Consider the following 20,541-nt stretch of genomic DNA (forward strand, 5'->3'; position numbering starts at 1 on the left):
GGCCCCGAGGGCGCCGAGGGCGCCACCGACCCCCCTCAAGCCGCTGCAAACTCTGCAACATCAACACCGAGTAGCTTGAGGCAAACATCGGTGCGGGCCGTGACATCGAAGGCGCCGCACTCGCAAAAAGTGTCCGCGTCGACGCCCTCGTCCCTCGCCACAGTGCCGCGCCAGCGTCCGCGAACAGCCAAGGGCGCCTGCACGTTCCGCAGCGCAGAGAGCGACCGGAACCGTCGCGGTCGCCGCAGCCTTCAGCGGCGGCGCCAGCGCGGCTCCGCAGCCTCCACGGCGCGCGCGCGCGCGCCTGCACCGCCGCGCGCGGCGACGCCGTCGCTCATTTGCGCGCGCGTTGCGCCGACGCCGTAGATCGCGCTGCCGGCACACCCATGGAGGCACGCGGCGTCCACCTGCGCGGCCTCGGCTTCGTCGTGCAGCACGACGAGGGCCCGCGCCTCGTCTTCCGCTACGACAAGACGCCGGACAGCGCCGACGGCACGATCTTCACGTCCATGGCCGACGCGGACTTCGCCAAGCTCTTCTGCGCGAAGAAGTCGCTGCGCGACGGCCTCGTCGAGCTCCAGCTCGAGGACGCGCTCTTCGTGTCGTGCCCGACGTCCGAGGTGCCCGCGGCGGACGCGGGCGACGTCTTCTGGGGCGACGACGACGAGGCCGTCGCGGACGACTGCGTCCCGGAGCGGCGCTTGAAGTTCTTCGACGTCGTCTGGGCCGTCACGGGCGCCGCGCCCGGCGCGCGCGACGACGCGGGCGCGGCCGCGGTGTCGCTGGAGTCGCTCGCGGCCGCGGTCCGCGACGTCGCCGCGGCGCTGCGCCACGAGGAGCGGCGCTGCGGCTACGTGTCGGCGCAGTGCGCTTTGATGCTCGCGGCGGCGCCGGACAAGACGGGCGCCGACGCCTTCGCGGCCATGGTCGACGCGTCGAGCCTGGCCAGGGAGCTCCGCGACGCGTTCGACGGCGCGGCCGCGGACCGCCGCGTGCGCGCGCGCTTCAACCGCTGGGTCGCCGTCTGCGGGCGCCTCGCGCGGCCCCGCGACGGCTCCTCCGACGAGTCCGACGACCCGCGCGGGCGGAGCGACGGCTCGGAGAGCTCCGACGGCGGCGACGGCGGAGACGGGTCGCCCGAGCGCGGCCGCTCCGGCGACCGCTTCGGCGCGGACCCGGCCCAGGCGACGCGCCGCGCGCGGCGGCGCCGCCGGCGGCGCCGGTCCTACGCGCCCTACGAGGCGCTGCTGCTCTTCGACGACGCGAAGGCCGTCCTCGCGGACCTGCCCAAGTCCGTCACGCCGCAGCTCCGCCAGCTGCTCGCCGCGGCGGCGCCGACGGCGTCCTTCCACGCGCTCGCGGCGTCGACGGGGCTGCCCCTGTCGCGGGTCTACCGCCTCGCGCGGCACCTGGTGGAGTGGAAGAAGGCGCGCGTCGTCACCGTCGTCCGGTCCGACTCGGTCTACGCCGTCGACGACCGCGCGCCGGCCGTCCCCGACGGCGGCGACGAGCTGCGCCGGCGGCGCGCGCTGGCGGTATTGGCGGCCTTCGGGCCCGCGCGGCGGCTCGGCGACGCGCTCGACGACCTCGAGCGGCAGAGGGTGCCCGACGCGACGAAGACCGTGCTGCGGCTGCTCACGTCGGGCCACCTCCGGGAGCTCCACACCTACGTGCTCCGCATCGACGGCGCGCCGCCGCCGGGGCTCGAGGCCGCGGCGAACGCCGCCGTCGCGCCGGGCGCGGGCTTCCGCCTGAGCCTCGACGACCGCGACGACGACTCGCTCCACGGCCGCCAGCCGCGGCCGGCCGCGGGCGACGCGGGCGCGCCCCACCACCTGCGCCTCCTCCACATCTTCCGCGCGCTGTCGCCCTACTTCGACGGCCACCACGCCCTCGTCGAGATGATGTGGCGCGAGAACCTCAAGCACGGCGAGATCCACGCGGCGCTCACCGCGTTCTCGGATCTCGTGGTGACCGTGCAGCGGTAACTGAGGTTGTGTGTGTGCTTCGGGAGGTGGTGCGTCGTCTCGGCTCGCCCGGGATGTGCATGGGCTTTGCCGTGGGCTTTGTCGTGGACGGCCGGCGCTCTGCCGAAGTAAGTGCCGAAGTCCCTGCCGGATCCGAGGCATGATGAAGCAAACTATAAGATCGCCATTTGCCACAGGCCGATGCGGCAGAGATTGGCTGATCGCAGCGTCGAAAGGAGGCTCCACGTCGCGACGTAGCACAAACGCAAAGCAGAGCCGAAGCCATGTCTGCCATCAGCGAGCTCCCCTTCGAGGCCCAGGTGCTGGGCGGCGCGTGCGTCGTCCTCGCGACGATGCTCATCGTCACCATGGCGCGCGCGCCGCGTCCGCAGCCTTTGCCGCGCGGAGCTTTGGCAGCGGCAGGAAAGAGTGTTCCTGAATTCTAACGCGGCGCGCCCCCTCTAGGCGACGCCCAAGAAGGACGAGAAGATCATCCCCGTGATCATGGGCATGGCGACGGGCAACCCGCCCTACCGCGCCTCGCAGCAGCAGGCGCTCGCGATCGCCGAGAGCTGCCCCGAGTGTAACTCGATCAAGCCCGTGCTCGCGCGCATCTACGGCAACAGCCGCATCGACTACCGGTGCGCGCGCCGCGTCCGCTGCAACGGCGCGCGCGCCGCGCGCGCCGCGCGATCCGCCGCCGGCCGGCCGCGCGCGACGCCGCGGCGGCCACCTCGCCGCGGAAGAACCGTTTTCTTCCGCGCGCGACCGGCGGCGGCGCCGAGCGCGCCGCGGGCCGCGGTGGATCGCGCGCGATCCTGACGCATCCCGCGCGCACGCACGCCGATGGCGACCGTCCGCGTCCCCCGCAGCTTCATGGCGGTGCCCGACTTCACGCCCGAGCAGAAGCTCGAGGGCGACGAGAACTTCTTCGACAAGGACCTGATGTTCAAGATGCCCGTCGAGAAGCGCCTCGACATGTTCCGCGAGAAGTCCGTGCCCCTCGTGACCAAGGTCTGCAAGGACGCCATGGCCGACGCGGGCATCGACGTCGAGCAGATCGGCAAGCTCGTCGTCGTATCCTCCACGGGCTTCCTCGGCCCGGGCCTCGACGCGGAGCTCATCAAGACGCTGGGCCTCTGGCGCGGCGTCGACCGCTCCCTCATCGGCTTCATGGGCTGCGCGGCGGCGATGAACGGCTTCCGCGTCGCGAACGACTTCGCCATGTCCCACCCGGGCAAGATGGCGCTCATGGTCTGCGTCGAGATCTCCTCGGTCCACACGACCTTCGACGACAACGTCAACGACGCCATTCTCCACGCCATCTTCGCCGACGGCTGCGCCGCGGCCGTCATTTCGGGCGAGAAGCCGGGCTCGGCCGCCGCCAAGGGCAAGTTCGGCATCGTCGACACGCACGGCTGGCTCATGGAGGGCACGGAGGACGGCATCACGCTGTCCATCAACGAGAACGGCATCTCCTGCATCCTCTCCAAGTACCTGCCCCAGTACATCGCCAAGAACATGGCGGGCTACGTCGACTCGTTCCTCGGCATGCACGGCCTCCAGAAGACGGACATGGACTTCTGGGCCATCCACCCGGGCGGCCGCCGCATCATCGAGGAGGCGCAGAACGGCCTCGGCCTCTCCGAGGAGCAGGCCAAGTACTCCTGGACGGTCCTGTCCCAGTACGGCAACATGCTCTCGCCCAGCGTCATGTTCGTGCTCGAGCTCATCCTCAACGACCACAAGAAGGCCCTCGCCAAGGGCGAGCGCGGGCTCAAGCAGGGCATCGCCTTCTCCTTCTCGCCGGGCGTCGGCGCCGAGGGCATCCTCATCAACGTCATGTAGGCGGAAATGTGGTCCCGATTTTGCTTCCCCCCTCCCCCTGTCGAACGAAAAAAACTCAAGAAAGACCCCCCTCTCGACACCGCACCACGCCCGCGCCGCGGACCCGCGCGCGCACACCCGCCGGCCACTCCGGGGGCGGAGGACCGCCTCCCCACCGTCTTTAATCGGTGCTTCTTTTGGACTCGGAGCCGAGGCTGGCATGCCATCGTCGCGTCCTCAGGTTACTAGTAGGGCCCGCCCGCGCCGCGGCGCGCGCAAGCACGCCAGCCCCCCGAGTGAAAACATGCGGGCCCTTACCCCGCCGCCTCCAGGGACTCCGCCGCCTCCAGGGCGGCGGCGATGGCCGCCTCGAGCTCCGCGACGCGGCGCCGCGCGTCGTCCGCCTCGGCGCGGAGCGCGGCGACGCCGCCGCCGCCGTCCCCGCGGGGCGGCGGTCCCGTCCCCCGCGGGGGCGCCGCGTCCCGCCAGCCGCTCTCGAAGAGCGGGCAGGCGACGGGCAGCAGCAGCTTCATCTCGTAGGCGCACATCGTCGGCTCGGTCGCGTCCGCGAGCGCGAGGCGCGGGCCCCCGTCGCACGTCGCGACGACGGTGGCGTTGCGCGGGCGGTCCCCGGGGCAGGGCTCGCCGTCGCCGAAGAGCATGGCGCGGCCGTCGCCGCTCCAGCCGCGGAAGACGCCGAGCAGGTGCGTCTCGCCGTCCGGCAGGTGCTGCGTCACGTTCTCGAAGAGGACCGCCGCGTAGTCCCCCGCGGCCGTCGCGACGCGCCGCGACGCGAGGAAGGACAGCGACGCCGGCCCGGACATGGCGTCGGCGACGGGGGCCGCGCTCGCGACACACGCCGACCCGCTTGGGCTCAGGTCCACCGCCGACGCGCCGCGGACCAGCTTGATCGACCGCTGCTCGCCGCTCGCGCGCAGCATCAGCCCCAGGAAGAGGAGTATTGTACGCCGGACCACCGCCATCCCTTCCCGGCCGCCGCCCGACGGTCCCAGTTATTCTTGGGGTCGCACGATTCTCTCAGGCCATGCTCCACTTCACCAAAAATGAGTGAAGCTCTCGATCTTGCCTCAGAGCACGGCAATGGCCGGTCGTTTTCGAGCACTCGTGCTCGTCGTCGCAGCGCTCTATGCACCGCGCGGCGCGTGCAAGATCGCTGCGCAGCCTGTGAATGCGCGGCAGCGAAGCGCGGCGGAGATACCGCATACACACGCCAAAAGCTATGCCTCCGCGCTGGGCCAGGCTTCCTGGGCCATCGCGAAGCGCGCCGTCGCGTGGTCGCGGCTCGCGACGCGGCGCTACGCATCATTTTCGCTCGACTTGACGCGGCGCTGCACGACCTGGTCGTGGCTCGCGACGCGGCGCTACGCATCCTTCTCGCTGAACCTCACGAAACGATGCACGACCTACTCGCTCAACGCCACGCGCACCGCCGCGTCGCGCTCGCTGAACCTCACGAAACGCTGCACGAGCTACTCGCTCGACGCTACGCGCACGGCGGCGTCGCGCTCGCTGAACCTCACGAAACGCTGCACGAGCTACTCGCTCGACGCGACGCGCGCCGCCGCGTCGCGCTCGCTGAACCTCACGAAGCGATGCGCGCGCGGCCTGCTCGCGCCGTTGCGCCTGCTCAAAGGCTGGCGCGGCGGCGGCGGCCTCGACGGCGAGCGGCGCGCGCTCCTGGAAAACTTGCGCGCGGAGGTCCTCGCGCGGAGGAAGCTCGTCCGCGACGCGCGGCGGGGCCGGATGCCCCTCGACGACGCGACGCTCGCGCGCTACCTCGCCGCGGCGCGGTGGAAGCCGCGCTTCCCGGACCGGTCCGTCGCCGACGCCGTCGCGGACACGGCGCAGTGGCGCGCGTCGTGCGCCGCGGCGCGCGCGCCGGAGAAGCTGCCGCCGCCGGACCCGGAGCTGAAGCGCATGTTCTGGTCCGGGCCGCGCGGCGTGCGGACGAGGCGCGGCGAGGCCGTGCTGCTCTTCCACTGCCGCCACTGCCGGCCCGCGACGCTGAGCCACCTCGTGCGCGTCATCGAGGGCGGCTGCCGCGGCGGCGACGGCCGCTGCGCGCTCGTCCTCGACTGCCGCGGCGCGCCGGCGACGGCGCTCTTCGACACGCTCGGCGTCATCAAGCCGGCCCTGCCCGTCTTCCAGAAGCACTACTGCGGGCGGTTGGGCCGCGTCGTCGTGCTCAAGTCGGGCTCCGCGGGGCAGACGCTCTGGTGGATCGCGCGCAAGTTCTGCGACGCGGCGACGCGGGACAAGATCGCCTTCGTCGAGGACGCGGCGCGGCTCGAGCCCGTCGTGCGCGTCGCGGACCTGAACCGCGACGCCGAGTTCGGCGCCGCGTCGAAAGCGGAACGAGGCGCGGCGCCGCGGCGCCACACGCTCTACCTCTGAGTCTCGCGGCGCCGCGCGCGCTACCTCTCATTCTCGCGGCGCCGCGCGCGCTACCTCTGATGCTTAAATCTCCGCGGCGGCGTCGAAGTTCGCGTCGGCCTCGGCGCCCGTGGCCTCGTCGGCGGCCGCGGAGAGCGACGCGAGGGCCTTCTCCCGGAGCTCGCGCGCCTTCTCCTTGCGCTCCTGGACGAGGGCCCGGCGCGTCGCCTCGGCCTCGATCTTCTTCTCCTCGCGCTCGGCGTTGATGTCGTCGCGCACGGACGTGACGTAGTCCTGGAGGCGCACGGCGAGGCGCACGGAGAAGGCCGCGTCGCGCTCCTTCGTCTTCTTCGCCGCCTTTTCCGCCTTCTCCTGGAGCGCGTACTCGATCAATTGCTTGAGCGTCATGCCGCCGTAGGACGCCCAGTTCCGCGTGTCGCGCTCGCCGTCGGGCCAGACGAGGGCGCCGGGCCCGTTGACGAAGCCCCGGTGGAAGGATCCGACGAACTCGAAGCCCGTCGTCGGCGACGTCACGCGGCCGCGGCCGTGGTACTTGCCGAGCCAGAAGTGGCCCTCGTAGACCGTGCCCGAGGCGAAGGTCAGTTTCCCCTCGCCCTGGCGCTTGCCGTCCTTCCAGTAGCCGTCGTAGGTGGACCCCGTCGCGTACGTCATCACGCCCGTGCCCTCGTGGAGTCCGTCGCGCCAGTGGCCCTTGTACTTCGTGCCCCCGGGGTACCAGGCCGAGCCCTCGCCGTCGGGCAGGCCGTTCTTGAAGCCGCCGCTGTAGAGCATGCCGTCGGCGAACTTGTAGCGCCCGAAGCCGTGCATCCTGCCCGCCTCCCACAAGCCGTCGTAGCTGTAGAAGTGCTCGTTGCCCTCGCTGTTGAGCACGCCGTTGCGCGGCGGCGCCAGGCCCGGCGGGCCGAACTGCTCCTTCTTGTAGCCGATGACCCACTTGGGCGTCACGAGGGGCTGGACGGCCTGGGCCTCCTTGGCCGCGTCGCCCGCGGCCGCCGGCGGCGCGTCCGCGGCCGCGGCCGCCTCGCCGCCGCCGAGCGTGCGCTGCATGTCGGCGATGAGCTGCTCGGCGTCGGAGAGCTTGGTCGACTGGGGGCGGTTGTACTGGTCGAACTTGCGCACGGAGACGAGCTCGTGGTAGATCTTGCGCGACACGCGCCCCGTGGGCTCGCGCCTGGACGCGTCCAAGTCCGCGAGGTGGCCGAGGTGCTTCCTCCGGTTCTCGATGTTCGCGCGCCGCATGAGGGTCTTGTAGATGGCCTGCTTCCGCTCCTCGGCCTCCTTCTCCGCCTTCTCCTTGGCGACCTTGGCCTCGGCGGCGAGGCGCTTCGACTCCTCGGTCTGCATCTCCTCCTCGTCGTCCATGGTGGTCCCGCCGGCCGTCAAGCGGCCGGCCCCGCCGCTTTTCGACGGGGGCGTCCGCTTCTTTAGGGCGTCGTATGCCTCGAACCGCTGCCCGATGGGCCCACCATCGTCCAAACCGGCGCTGCCTCCGCGGCACCTTGAACCTTGCTTGTCCTGCTCCTCAGAGCTCTGCCGCGCTTTCCTTCGGACAGCTCAGCTGTGCAACCATAGTCATGGCCGCCATGCCACTCCCGAAGCTCAAATTAATCTACCTCGACCATCACTACTGGCGCGCGGAGTGCAACCGCCTCGCGTTGCACATCGGCGACGTGCCGTTTGAAGACGCAAGATTGGGCTACGACGACATGTACGCGAGCGGGGCGCTCACGTTTGGCACGTTCCCAGCGCTCGTCGTCGAGGGCAAGGGCGTGCTCAACCAGACGCAGGCCATCGCGCGCTACGTCGGGTCCGTGACGGGGCTGTACCCGGCGGATCCGTTCCTGGCCGCCAAGTGCGACGAGGCCGTCGACGCGCTGACGGACGTGAGCGAGCTCATCACGGCGACGATGAAGGAGCGCGACCCGAAGCGGAAGATCGCCTGGCGCCAGCACTTGATCTCCGCCGAGGGCCGCATGACCATGCTGCTGCGCGGCTTGGAGGCGCAGCAGGCCCACGTCGCGGGCCCCTTCGTCGCCGGCGCGGACCTCTCCGTCGCGGACCTCGCCGTCTGGCGCGCCGTGGGCTGGCTGTCCAGCGGCGTCATCGACGGTATCCCGAAGACGTTCATCAAGGAGACGTTCCCCGAGGTCTGGGCCGTCCACGCGGCCGTCGACGCCATGCCCGAGGTCGCCGCGTGGAAGAAGCAGAACCCGCACCACTACAAGAAGTAAGCTACGCGACGAACTCCTGGGGGATGAGCGGCTTGATGCGGAAGACGCTCGCCGCGCAGTGGATGACGACGGAGATGAAGACGACGATGCCCATGCCGATGTTGAGCGTCGACGCGAGGGAGATGGTCCAGAGCTTCACGGGGCGCACGAACTTCGTCGGCGCCTTGGTGTTGGGCATGGCCGTCGGCACGGGCGTCGGCACGGCCGACGGCGCCGGCGTCAGCGTCGGGCCGTGCGTCGGGTAGCGCGTGAACGTCGGGTCGGCCGTCGGCGCGAAGCTCCGCGTCGGCGCCGGCGCGGGCACGGCCGTCGGCGCGCGCGACACGTTCGTCGTCGGCGCGTAGGTCGACGGCGAGCTCGTGGGCGCGAGGCTCGGCGAGGGGCTCGACGACGGCGTGCTCGTCGACGGCAGGGGCGACGGCAGCGGCGTGGGGCACTCCGTGGGGGCGACGGTCTGGGCCGCGCCGGGCGCCGCGCAGAGGGCGAACAACAGAAGTGGCATGCGTGCGTGTCTCCTCCGGCTGCGCGGCGGGACGGGAGCGGTGCGCCGCGGGGGGCAGCTCCCCGAGTTAGCGGCCATCGTGTACCGGTGCTCTTTGCGGAAACGTGCAATGCACCTTTAACCCTCTCCTAGCCTAGCAACAATCACTCGTGTTCACGATGGTAGCCAGCTAAGGTAGCCCTCGTGTAGCCTAGAAAGTCGCCATGCAGCCGCCGATGCCGCCGCCGCCGCCGGAGCAGGACACGTCGTCGGACGAGGAGGAGGCCGTCGAGGTGCTGGACCTGCGGCACCGCGGGCTCGCGGCGCTGCCGGAGCTGCCCCTGTCCCTCCTCGCGCTGCGCTGCGGCGACAACGCCATGGCGGCGCTGCCGCAAGGCATCGCGCAGCTCGAGGACCTGCGCGCGCTCGACGTCTCGCGCAACCGGTTGCGCTCCCTGCCGGCGGTGCTGCCGCGGAAGCTCGAAATCCTCGCGGCGGCCGAAAACGCGCTCGCGGAGCTGCCGGAGGCGCTGCCGGCGGGGCTGCGGTCCCTCGGGCTGGCGCACAACGACCTCGCGTGCCTCGCGCTGCCGCCGCTCGCGCACCTCGAGAGCCTCGCCGTCGGCGGGAACCGGCTCGCGGCCCTGCCGCCGGCGATCGGACGCCTCAAAACCCTGACGTCGCTGCTGGCCTACGACAACGACCTCGACGAGCTGCCGCCGGAGATCGGCGACCTCCCGCGCCTGAGCGTGCTGAAGGTCGGCGGCAACCGGCTCACGCACTTCCCGGAGGCGCTCGAGCGATGCGCGGCGCTCCGGGAGCTCCACGCGTACGGCAATCGGCTCGTCGCCGCGGCGCCCGCGGACCGCCTGTCCCATCTCAAGCGGCTCTGGCTCGGCGCGAATCGGCTGGCGGCCTTCGACGGCGCCGGGCTCGGCGGCCTCGAGGTGCTGGACCTCGAGCGGAACGAACGCCTCCGCGCGCTCTCGCTGCCGCCGCGCGCCGCGGAGCTGCGCCTCTACGGCCTCGTGGCGCTCGCCGCGGCGCCCGTCGCGCCGCCGACCTGCGCGACGCTGGTCTTGGGCGGCTGCGGGTTCGTCGAGCCGCCGAGGCTCCCGGCGCGCCTCGTGAGTTTGCGGCTCGAGAGCAACGGCCTCGCGGCGCTCCCGAAGGGCTTGGTCGCACCGCTCGAGCGGCTGCACGCGTCCGCGAACCGCCTGACGGCGCTGCCTGACGAGCTTTGCGACGTCGCGACGTTGAAGGTGCTGGACGTCGCGGCGAACCACATCGTCGAGCTACCCGCGGACCTCGGCCGCCTCGCGCGCCTCGAGCGCCTCTTCGTCGACCGCAATGCCCTCCGGGCGCTCCCGCGCAAGCTTTCGAAGACGCTCGTCGAGCTGCGCTGCTACGGGAACCCGAAGCTCCGCGAGACGCGGTGGCCCGCGATCCGGACGATCTACGCGGACCGGCGAGCCGGGCAGAGGCGGCGGCCCGCGGGGACGTTCCTCGACGGCGTCCACGATCCGGCGTTGCCCTACGCGAACCTGCTCGTCGCTCGGGGGCACGCGCGCTGCGTCGTCGCCTTTGGGGCCATGGGCCTCGAGTGGGCGGGGACGCTCGCGCGCGCGCGGGTGGCCGCGGACGTGTGCCTCCTCTACGACGACGCGCAGACGTCCTACGGACGGGCGCCGGCGGCGCTCCGGGCCTTTTTGGCGAAGCTGCGGACGACCTACGCCGCGGTGTCGTTCCTCGGGTCGTCGCGCGGCGCCTACGGCGCGCTGCGCTACGCGGACCTCGCGACGGCCGACGTCGTCGCGCTCTCGCCGCTCCGGGCGGACATCCGCTGGCGGGACGACGACGACGCGCTCGAGTCGTTCCCGACGGACACCGTCGCGGCCCGGGTCCGCGTCCACGTCGGCGCGCGGAATCGCCGCGACGTCGCCGTGGCCGAACGAATACGGGCGGCCCACCTGCCAGGCGCCGAGATCGTCGCCGTGGCGGCCTCCGCGGGCCACGGGCCCGACCTCTACGCGCCGCCGTCGTCGCGCCTCGACGCTCTCGTGGGCGCCGAGCTCTTTAGTTAATGTTGAAGTTGAAGTACAACCAAATGAATCGCTGACTGAACCCCAAATTCTTGCTCGACGTTTTGGGCAGCCATAAAGAGTGTCCGAAAACCGGGACCATGACGTCGTTTGCGGGGGACAACATGCGCGTGCTCTATCCCGACATCGAGCCCTACGAGCACGGCATGCTCGACGTCGGCGACGGCCACGAGATCTACTGGGAGCTGAGCGGCAACCCGAGCGGCAAGCCCGCCGTCTTCCTCCACGGCGGCCCCGGCGGCGGCTGCGGCGTGCACACGCGCTGCTTCTTCGACCCCGCGGTCTACCGGATCTGCACCTTCGACCAGCGGGGCTGCAACCGGTCGACGCCCAACGCGTCGGACGACTGGGCCGCGTCCATCGTGTGCAACGACACGCCGCACCTCGTCGGCGACGTCGAGAAGCTGCGCGCCCACCTCGGGATCGATAAATGGGGCGTCGTGCTCGGCGGGAGCTGGGGCTCGACGCTGGGCCTCGCCTACGCGCAGACGCACCCGGACAGGCTCGAGGCGCTGGTCCTCCGGGGCTGCTTCCTCTTCATGCCCGACGAGGTCGACAACCTGTTCCAGAACGGCCACCAGGCCCTGAACCAACCGGAGGCCTGGGCGGGCTACGAGGAGCACATCCGGTCGACGCCGGGCGAGTGGGAGGTCGAGCGGACGAACCTGCTGGCCGCGTACTACAAGCGGCTCCGGTCCGACGACTCGGACGTCCGCAACGCGGCCGCGCGCGCGTTCGTGTCCTACGAGCTCTCCGTGAGCACGACGTTCCCCAACTCGAAGAAGAAGGACCGCGTGCTGTCGACGCCGGAGATCCTCGTGCCCTTCGCGCTCTTCGAGGCGCACTACATGCTGAACAACGGCTTCCTGCGGCGCGGCCAGCTCCTCGACGACGTCGGCAAGATCGCGCACCTGCCCATCACCATCGTCCACGGCCGCTGCGACTTCGTCTGCCGCCCGGAGGCGGCCTACCGGCTCTGGTGCGCCCTCGACAAGAAGGCGAAGCTCGAGATCGTCGACGGCGCGGGCCACTCGGACACGGAGGTCGGCATCGTCGACGCCCTCGTGCGCGCCACGGACGAGCTCCGGTCCGCCTAGGGTCGCACACCCCCGCTGGCTAAGCCCCCGCGCTCTTCGAATTTACGCCGCCTAGAGCCGGAGGCCGCCGGCGCTCGCCTTCTTCGACGCGCCGCCCGGCGACAGGCAGCAGTCGCAGGAGAGGCAGCTCGACGCGTCGTCGGTCTTCGTCTTCCGCCCCGACGACTCGCGCTTCTTCCGCTCGCCCTCGGAGCTCCGGAGCCGGTTGAGCCGCTTCCGCGCTGCGCCGCACTGCCGCAGCACCCAGGCCTTGACCTCGTCGTCGCCGGCGCAGCGCAGCAGGTTGAACACGGGCGGGTCGTGCTTCTGCTCCTTCGTGAGCAGCAGCCGGATCTCGTCGTTGGACACGTCCGCGGGCACGGGCTTGTGGTTCACGCCGACGAGCAGGTCGCCGAACTCGATGGCCGCGCGGCCGCTCTGGCTCCGCACGTCGACGGCGGCGAACATGCCGCCGACGGCCGGCAGCGGCATCTCGGCCTGGGGCTTGATGCGCCCCCACTCGACGCCGATGCGCCGCTGGCCGCAGAAGACCGCGACCTCCGCGAACGACTCGGGGTGGTGCGGCCGCCAGAGCGTCGCCGGCACGGGCGCGCCGTCGTACTGCTCGCGGCTCGACATGAGCTGCTCGAGCTCGGGCCCGGCGGCGTTCCGCGGCACGCTGTGGCCGTTGATGGCCACGAGCACGTCGCCGCGCTCCACGCCGGGCAGCGAGCTCTCGCCGATGACGATGCGCCGCGAGCTCGCGGCCTCGTTCCCGAGGCGCACGGACCGGCTGATGGACCCGGCGGGGAACGTCGTCTTGTAGCAGCTCGCGAAGGCGTTGCCGCCGACCTTCTCCGTCGCCGGCGCCTCGGCGGCGCGCATCCTGTTGCGATGCGGGCAGCCCGCGCGACGCCGGGAAAATCAGCGCTTCAAGCGGGCGCTAAATTAACTTCTTCAAGGTCGTCGAAGCAGGCAAAGCATCATGATGGCTCTCAAGACGCCTCTCAAGTTACCTCTCCAGATACCGAGGCCAAGTCCCCCTTGAAGAGGAGCCCCGGTGGCGGCGCGCCGCAGCGCGCGTCGAGGTCGCGGTCGGCCTTGCGGAGGGACTTGCAAGGCAGCGCGGGGCCTTCCGCCCGGGCCGCTTCCCGGCCGACTTCCCGAGCGCGCCCCGCGTCTCCGGGTGGGGAGGCTAGGACGGTACTAGGATAGGTTATCAGTCGTTGCCCGCCCGGTTGCTGCCGCCCGCCAACGAGAACGACCCCATAGCACCCATGAAGCCGCCGCGGCGGCCCCGGAGACGCCGGACCTGCTGGACGGACGCATCTTTCAGCGCGACGGGCTCGCCCTTCGGGCTCGGGACCTCCGAGGCGGCCGCGGGCTTCTGGGAGCCGCCGCGCGTGTTGCTGTGGCGGTACCGCGCCTCGACGAGCCGCGCGTGGTCGATGGGCAGCGTGAGGTCGATGTCCCCGAGCACGGCCTCGGCCGTCGAGAGGCGGCGGTCGATGTCGGTCTCGTACTCGTACTCGACCTGCTCGTTGATGTACACCGTGCGCTCCGCGTTGTCCGGCTTGAAGTGCACGTCGCCCGTCGAGAAGACCTTGAGCGTGTCGCCCTCCGTCGAGTAGAACTCGACGCCGAACGCGTCCGCCATCTCGTAGCGCGTCACCTTGAAGTTGATGTACGACTGCGACACGTAGGGGTCGTTCCACCACTGGTTGCCCCAGACCTCCGTGTCGAGCGTCGACGAGTCGCAGGTCGTGACGCAGTCCGCGCCGCTCGCGGTCTGCACCACGTTGCCGGACTCCGTGAGGTCGTAGGTCGACGTGTCGCCGTCCGAGTACGTGACCGTGATATCGCTGCCCGTCACCTCGGTGATATTCGCGGAGTAGGACTCGCCGTCGTCGTAGAGCGCGGAGACGGCGTCGCCGACCTCGCAGTAGTTGACCGCCGAGTCCGTCACGAGCTCGCCGCCGCTGAGGAGCGCCGACGGGCACTCGAAGCCCCCGTACCAGTAGCCGTCTTCCGAGTACGTGTTGTTCTCGCTGTAGTACTGGCAGCACGTGTGGCTCCCGACCTCGCAGTAGCACTTGGCGCACGCCGACGACACGCCGCCCGTGTTCGCGCGGCACGTCGAAGGGATGCCGTTCGGGCACGGGTACACGCCGCCGCTCGTGCCGGTCTGGCACTCCCAGTCGAACGGCACGACGAAGCCCGCGCGCTCGAACAGGTTCAAGTCGGCCGAGCCCAGGCCGAGCACGCCGAGGCTCTCCCCGTCTTCGAGGCGGCGGCGCATGGGCAGTTGGTAGTCGTCCAAGGTCGAGTAGTCGTCCGGGTCGACGCCGTGCCCGAGCGTCGTGGTGCCGATGGGCGCGGACGGCGTGTAGGTGTGGTTGTAGACCTGCGAGGCGCAGTGTGGAGGGGCTGCGAGGCGGGTGTGCGGGGCAGCGTTTGGACGCGGGATCGCACCATCTCCTCGACGTGGTCCAGCGTCGCCTCGATGCTCTCGAGGTCCTCGGAGGAGGTGGCGCTGGAGCTGCTGCCGAAGGCCGCGGCGCCGACGGCGAGCGCGAGGATCGCGTGCAGGCTGTACATCGCGCGGGCATCGCACGCTCGAATTTTGGCGGCTATCGTGAAGATCTCAAGGTCGTCCTTGAAGATCTATTGAAGGCGAGGCGGAAGCATGGCGCTCGATTCGGCCTGATCGATGCCCTGCGACTCGGCAACGCTGCTGCGCGACGCGACGTTTCCCGTCGTCGTCGAGGGCGGCACCTACGGCGACGCGCTCGAGGCGTGCGATGCTGACGGCTGCGCCGTGCGCCGGCTCGACTTCGTCGTCCACCGGCCGACCTGCGGTGGTGCCTGCCCGCCGGCGAGTCCGGTCGCCGTGATTATCATCCACGCCGGCGGCTACGTGCGCAACGACGCCTGCGCCGACTGCTGGTCCATGGAGGTCGCCGACTTCTTCGCGAGCCGCGGCGCCTTGGCGATCGCGGTCGACTACCGGCTGCGCCGCGACGACGGCCTCGCGCCGGAGGGCTTCGGCGACGGCTACGCGAACCGCTTCGGCAACTCCTGGCGGCCCTCGCCGGCGGCCATGTGGGCCGCGATCCGCGACGCGCGGGCCGCCGCGCGCCACGCGCGGGGCGCGCTGGGGCTCGACTGCGTGCTCGCGGCGGGCAACTCCGCGGGCGCGACGTCCGCCGTCGCGATGGCGGCCCTCGGCGACGAGGCCGCGTACCGCGACGTCTTGGCGCCCGACGGCGCCCACGACGCGACGCTCGCGCACCTCGACGTCTCGTCGGCCGTCGACGGCGCGTTCGCGTTCGCGCCGACCGTCGACGGCGTCGACGTCCTCGACGACGCGGCCGACGTCTGGGCCGCCGCGTCCGCGCCGCTCTACGTCGCGCACAACGACGGCGACCCGACGAACGACGTCGCCAACTCCGAGTACGTCGCGGCGACCTACGGCGGCGCCGTCGAAGTGGAGATCCTCGCGGGCGACGCGCACGCGATCGCCGACGCGCCGCGCGCGCTCGCGGCGGGCCTCGCCTTCCTCGACGCCCGGGGCGTCGTCGACCTGCGCGACGCCGCGGCGCCGGGCGGCGCCGAGTTCCGCCGCTCCTGGAACGCGTCCGCGTGCGCCGTCTGCGGATCGTCGTCGTCGAGCGGCGGCGACGGCGCGGACCTCGCGATCGTCGTCGCCGCCGCGGCCATCTTCATCCTCGGCGTCGGCGGCGCCGTCGTCGCGGGGCTCGCCGTGCGCCGACGACGGCGGTCGACCTACGAGGACCCGGAGGAGCTGGCGAAGGTAATCCCGAGTTAGGCGCGGACGCGCGCGAGGACCAGCGCGCAGGCGAGGCCCAGGCCCAGGCCCGCGGCGAGGTCCGCGGCCCGCGACGGCGGCGGCGGCGGCGGCGGCGGCGGCGGCGTCTTCGGAACGACGGCGAGCTCCGCGTTCGAGTCGCTCCGCGCGCGCGCGTGCGGCGGCGGCGCGAGGAGGACGGTGCGCGAATTGTCCTTGGCCAGGAGCTTCGTCTTCTCCCAGAAGGGCCGGAGGTACGTGTCGACGTGGCTGAGCTCGCCGCGGAGGCTCACGCCGACGAGGCTCCGGACCTTGTCCGCGTCGCCGCCGTAGCGCCCGAAGAGGTAGGCGAGCTTCGTGGCCACGGCCTCGGTGGTCATGTCGCCCGCGGCGACGACGCCGACCTCCTCGAGCTGGCGGCCGACCTCGTAGGTCGAGAGCACGACGCCGCCGCGGAGGCACTGCGTCGTCGCGACGACGAGGACGCCGTTCCGCGCGGCGACGCGGAGCGCCGCGATAAAGCCGACGCGCCGCGCGGGCGCCGTGCCCGTGCCGTAGAGCTCGAGGACGACGGCCTTGAGCTCGCGGCTCTCGAGGCAGCGGTGCAGCGCGGCGTCGTCGAAGCCCGGGATCATGCGGAAGACGAGGATCTTCGTCTCCATGTCCGTGAACGCGCGGCACGTCGCCGCCTCGCCCGGCCCCCGCCGCAGCGCGAGGTCGTAGCGCGAGTTCAGCGCGACGCCGACCGTCGCGAGGGGCGGGAAGTTCGGCGATCCGTAGGCGCCGAGCGACAGCGCGTCGACCTTCGTCGCGCGGTTGCCCCGGAGCAGCTTCTCGCCGAAGAAGATGCAGACCTCGGGCACCTGGCCGCCGCTCGCCGCGAAGATCATGGCCATGACCAGGTTGCGCCGCGCGTCGCTGTAGGCCTCCGCGAAGGGCACCATCGACCCCGTCAGCACGACGGGCTTCCGCAGCCCCTCGAGCATGAACGACAGCGCCGACGACGTGTAGGCCATCGTGTCCGTGCCCATGATGACCACGAAGCCGTCGTAGCGCTCGTGCGCGTCGGCGATGTCCGTCGCGATGCGCTTCCAGTCGCCGGGCACGAAGTCGCCGCTGTCGAGCAAGGGCGCGTACTCGACGACCTCGTAGGCCGGCATGCGCCGCTCGCGCAGCTCGGGCATGAGCCGCATCTGCACGGCGAGGTAGCCCGCGCAGGGCTCGAGCGAGCCGTGCGCGTTCGGCTTCATGGCCATCGTGCCGCCCGTGAGGAGCACGAGGACCTTCGCCGACCGGTCCTCCTCCGTCAGCGACCCGCTCGAGCCGTGCGCATTGAGGTTCGACGACGACGCCGAGGACGTGACCCTCTTGCTCTTGACGCGGAGCATGGTGCTATATGAGCGGCGCTTCCGTGCTGTCAAGGCCTACTTTGCACCCGATCATACGCTTGGCCCACGGTGTGGCAGAATCGCTGTAACCCTAGCCATTATTATGTTCATAACTAACTAGGCTGTAATCCTCGCACATGGTTGAAGGCATGTTGAATCCACATGGCCTCGTTAGACCTCACGCTAGGCTAGCCGGCGCCGAGCTCGCCCCCCCCCTAGCCTACAGCTCCTCTGCACCCGACGGCGGCGGTGAATCCGGCGGTGCTGTGGCGCCCAGGTCCTTCCAGGAATTGGCCAGCAAAAGCTGCAGGGTCGCGTGGCAGCGCTCGAGAACGGTCTCGCGCCGGAGCAGCGCCGCCTCCAGCATTCGCCTCAACACCCCCGCCTCGGGCGCGGAGAGCTGCGCGTCCGACGACGGGTCACCCGCACGGCCGGGCTCCCGCGTCGTGGCGGCAGCATTGTAATTGAAGTTGTCGTGCCACCAGCCACGGCCGTAGACCAGCATCAGCATCGGCCGGGACGTGTTCAGCTTGTTGGGCAAGCCGCGGTGCACGGTGCGGTAGTCCGAGATGATGAAGTGCCCCGCGTCCTCGTTGAACGTGAGCGTGGACTCGGATTGAAAGGCGGTGGACCGAAAGCGGTGGGTGCCCAAGCCAAACTCGGTCGGGCCGGCCTGCACGCTGTGAGTGTCTACCAGAGGAATGAAGAGGTTGAGGGCGAACGCCGGCGTGTACGGCGCCCAAATGGGTGCCTGTGCCTGTTTGCCGCCGTGTGCCGGAGCCCGGCGGCCGCCGCGCTGCTGCGTCAACAAGTGCCTCTCTGCGGCTTGAGCTGCCGCAGCGTCGTCGTCGTCCCAGTCCTCCCCATCGAACAAAATCGGCTGGTCGCGGTGCCACGGCTGCTCCGGCGCATGCGGGAGCGCGTAAACCACGTGCACTGATTTGAGCTCGGCGCCCCGACCTGCGCTCAGCTCCACGTCGCCCAGGAGCGCTGAGATGATCGGCAGGACCAGCGGATTCACAGTCAGCCACGTCCTGTTGAACGGCGCTTGCCACGGCAGCATGTAGTCGATGCGACCGGGAGAGCGCTCTTTGTATTTCGCACCGCTCGCCAGCACAGGCTCGGCACAGAGCTGTTCTCCGCCGGCTCCTCGCACGATCTGCTCCAGAGTCCGGTTGGCAGCGAGGGCGCGACGGATCGCGCCCCGCACCCGCCGGCGCGACTCGACGATCGGAGCCATGATTTCGTCATCCAGCGCGACGCGGAGCTCCGCGATGCGTTCCGGCCGGACCCCCGGCGAGACCGCGACGACCCCGCAGCGCCGCATCGTGTGCACGAGGACCTGGACGGCGCCCGGGTCCAGCTGACCCGAGCGGATCTCGTTTGGCTGGAGGTCGAGGATCAGCCTGCCACCACACTCCCCTTCGTCGAGCATCCGCATCGCCGGGACGCCCTCGCGGGCGCCGCTGCCGGCGAGCAACAGCAGCAAGCTCATCGCGCTCCGCAGCAAGCTCATCGCGCCGCAGCAAGCTCATCGCGAGCAACAGCAGCAAGCTCGACTGCCCGGGCAGGCCCGCCGAAGCGAAAGCCATCGCGCAGGCGCGCACCGATCCGCAGCCGCAGGACCTGGGCGCCGGAGCGGCGCGACGGCTTCGCCGCGATGGACGGCATGGACGTGACTTCCGTGCCGCCGCCGCCGCCGCCGACGCCCTTCCTGGCGCCCGCGCCGCCCGCGCCGGTGGAAGAGTCGGACCCATACGTCGCAGCGAACGCGCGAAACTGTGCACTTTCGGGTCGACGCGAATCCGCGCGCGCGCGGGGCCGGCGCGTCCACCCCCGACCCCCCCGCGCGCAGGTCGCCGAGCTCGACCTGGACGCCATCCGCTTCGAGCTCTACGCGCAGGGTGAGTGCGCGTCCGTCGTCCGCGACGTCGACCGCTCGGATCCGGCGGCGCTCCGCGTGCGGTCGCTGCTCAAGCTCCTGAGCGTCTACATCCCGAACATCGACGCGCCGGACCTGCTGAAGACGGCGACCTACGACGCCGTCGCCATGGTGGCGCCGCGGCGCGACGACGCGACGGTCGCGGAGCTCGTCGGCGGCTCGATCTTCGGCGGCCGCGCGTCGCCCGAGCAGGAGGACGGGTCCGTCGTCAAGTTCGTCGAGCTCGCCCTCTTCGCCGTCGAGCACGCCTGCCAGGGCAAGAAGCTCGGCAAGAAGCTGATGACGGAGGTGCAGAAGCACTGCCGCGAGCGCCACGAGGCCGTCGGCGTGCTCACGTACGCGGACTTCAAGGCCTTCTCCTTCTTCAAGCGCGTGGGCTTCTCGCGGACCGTGACGCTGCCCCACACGGTCTGGAAGACGTGCATCGTCCACTACGAGGGCGCCGCCGTCGTCGAGGCGCTGCTCGGCGACGCCGCGCCCGTGCCGACGACGGGGCCCGCGGCCAAGCGCGTCGTCCCCTGCACGTCCGGCCGGCCGAACTGCTACTGCCGCAGCGGCCGCACGCGGGCCATCGCGCGCTACGACAAGAAGACGGGCGCGGAGCTGGAGGTCTACTGCTCCGCGAGCGACGCCGCGCGGAAGCTCGGCCTCGCGGCGTGCTCCGTCACGCACGTCACGAACGGCATCGCGCCCTGCGCCCAGGGCCACTACTTCCGCTACATCACGGAGGTGCCCTGGCTGAACTCGGGCTCCAAGGCCGTCGTCGAGATGGACGGCAAGGAGGTCGTCAACGAGTACAAGTCCGCGAACGCGGCGGCGCGCGAGCTCTTCGGCAAGGGCTCGCGGCTCAACGGGTCCATCGGCGAGGTCTGCAACGGCTACCTGGACCACGTCGACGGCACGGTCTTCCGCTGGGCCGAGCCGCGCATCCACCCCTGCGACTACTGCGGCACGGACGCGTCCGCGGACGACCTGCTGCTCTGCGACGGCATCGACGGGCGGTGCACGGCGACGGCGCACACGTTCTGCCTCGGGCTGGCGGCGACGCCCGAGGGCGACTGGTTCTGCGACTCCTGCGAGGAGCGCAAGGCCGCGGGCTGGTCCATGGCCACGGCCGTGCCGCGGTCCGCGTCGCGCGGCTACTTCAAGGAGCGCCTCGGCGCGAAGCCCGCGAGGGTCATCGAGGCCGAGGCCGCGGCGCTGGAGCGGGCCGCCAAGGCGTCCGAGAGCGGCTCGGAGCCGCTCCCGGAGCACACGCTCCTCGTCGACGGCCCGCGCGCGCGGCGGCCGCCGCCGCGGCCGCC

At 71.3% G+C, this 20,541-nt stretch overlaps 7 protein-coding genes across 7 annotated transcripts; 4 read left to right on the forward strand and 3 right to left on the reverse strand.

Moving 5' to 3' along the window:
• Positions 1-2,921: 2,921 nt before the first annotated feature.
• Positions 2,922-3,815, forward strand: AURANDRAFT_25482 (hypothetical protein; the record flags this gene model as incomplete). Its single annotated transcript, XM_009037907.1, has 1 exon — positions 2,922-3,815. One exon carries the CDS (start codon positions 2,922-2,924, stop codon positions 3,813-3,815), a length of 894 nt encoding a protein of 297 aa, XP_009036155.1.
• A 293-nt stretch (positions 3,816-4,108) lies between these two features.
• AURANDRAFT_63621 (hypothetical protein) lies at positions 4,109-4,618 on the reverse strand (the record flags this gene model as incomplete). Its single annotated transcript, XM_009038029.1, has 1 exon — positions 4,109-4,618. One exon carries the CDS (start codon positions 4,616-4,618, stop codon positions 4,109-4,111), a length of 510 nt encoding a protein of 169 aa, XP_009036277.1.
• A 1,993-nt stretch (positions 4,619-6,611) lies between these two features.
• AURANDRAFT_14357 (hypothetical protein) lies at positions 6,612-7,046 on the reverse strand (the record flags this gene model as incomplete). The annotated part of the gene is made up of 1 exon (XM_009038028.1): positions 6,612-7,046. A coding segment is annotated over one exon (435 nt), but the record flags the coding sequence as incomplete, so codon positions are not given.
• A 2,252-nt stretch (positions 7,047-9,298) lies between these two features.
• AURANDRAFT_24878 (hypothetical protein) lies at positions 9,299-10,258 on the forward strand (the record flags this gene model as incomplete). Its single annotated transcript, XM_009037908.1, has 2 exons — positions 9,299-9,792; positions 10,033-10,258. Coding segments are annotated over 2 exons (720 nt in total), but the record flags the coding sequence as incomplete, so codon positions are not given.
• Positions 10,259-11,127: 869 nt separating this feature from the next.
• AURANDRAFT_25330 (hypothetical protein) lies at positions 11,128-12,120 on the forward strand (the record flags this gene model as incomplete). Its single annotated transcript, XM_009037909.1, has 1 exon — positions 11,128-12,120. One exon carries the CDS (start codon positions 11,128-11,130, stop codon positions 12,118-12,120), a length of 993 nt encoding a protein of 330 aa, XP_009036157.1.
• Positions 12,121-15,924: 3,804 nt separating this feature from the next.
• Positions 15,925-17,295, reverse strand: ASP1 (putative asparaginase; the record flags this gene model as incomplete). Its single annotated transcript, XM_009038027.1, has 1 exon — positions 15,925-17,295. The coding sequence occupies one exon, from the start codon at positions 17,293-17,295 to the stop codon at positions 15,925-15,927; it is 1,371 nt and encodes a 456-aa protein (XP_009036275.1).
• Positions 17,296-19,447: 2,152 nt separating this feature from the next.
• AURANDRAFT_8643 (hypothetical protein) lies at positions 19,448-19,681 on the forward strand (the record flags this gene model as incomplete). The annotated part of the gene is made up of 1 exon (XM_009037760.1): positions 19,448-19,681. A coding segment is annotated over one exon (234 nt), but the record flags the coding sequence as incomplete, so codon positions are not given.
• Positions 19,682-20,541: the final 860 nt, after the last annotated feature.

This window comes from Aureococcus anophagefferens, assembly GCF_000186865.1.
Source record: "Aureococcus anophagefferens unplaced genomic scaffold AURANscaffold_7, whole genome shotgun sequence".
Taxonomy (NCBI): domain Eukaryota; class Pelagophyceae; order Pelagomonadales; family Pelagomonadaceae; genus Aureococcus; species Aureococcus anophagefferens.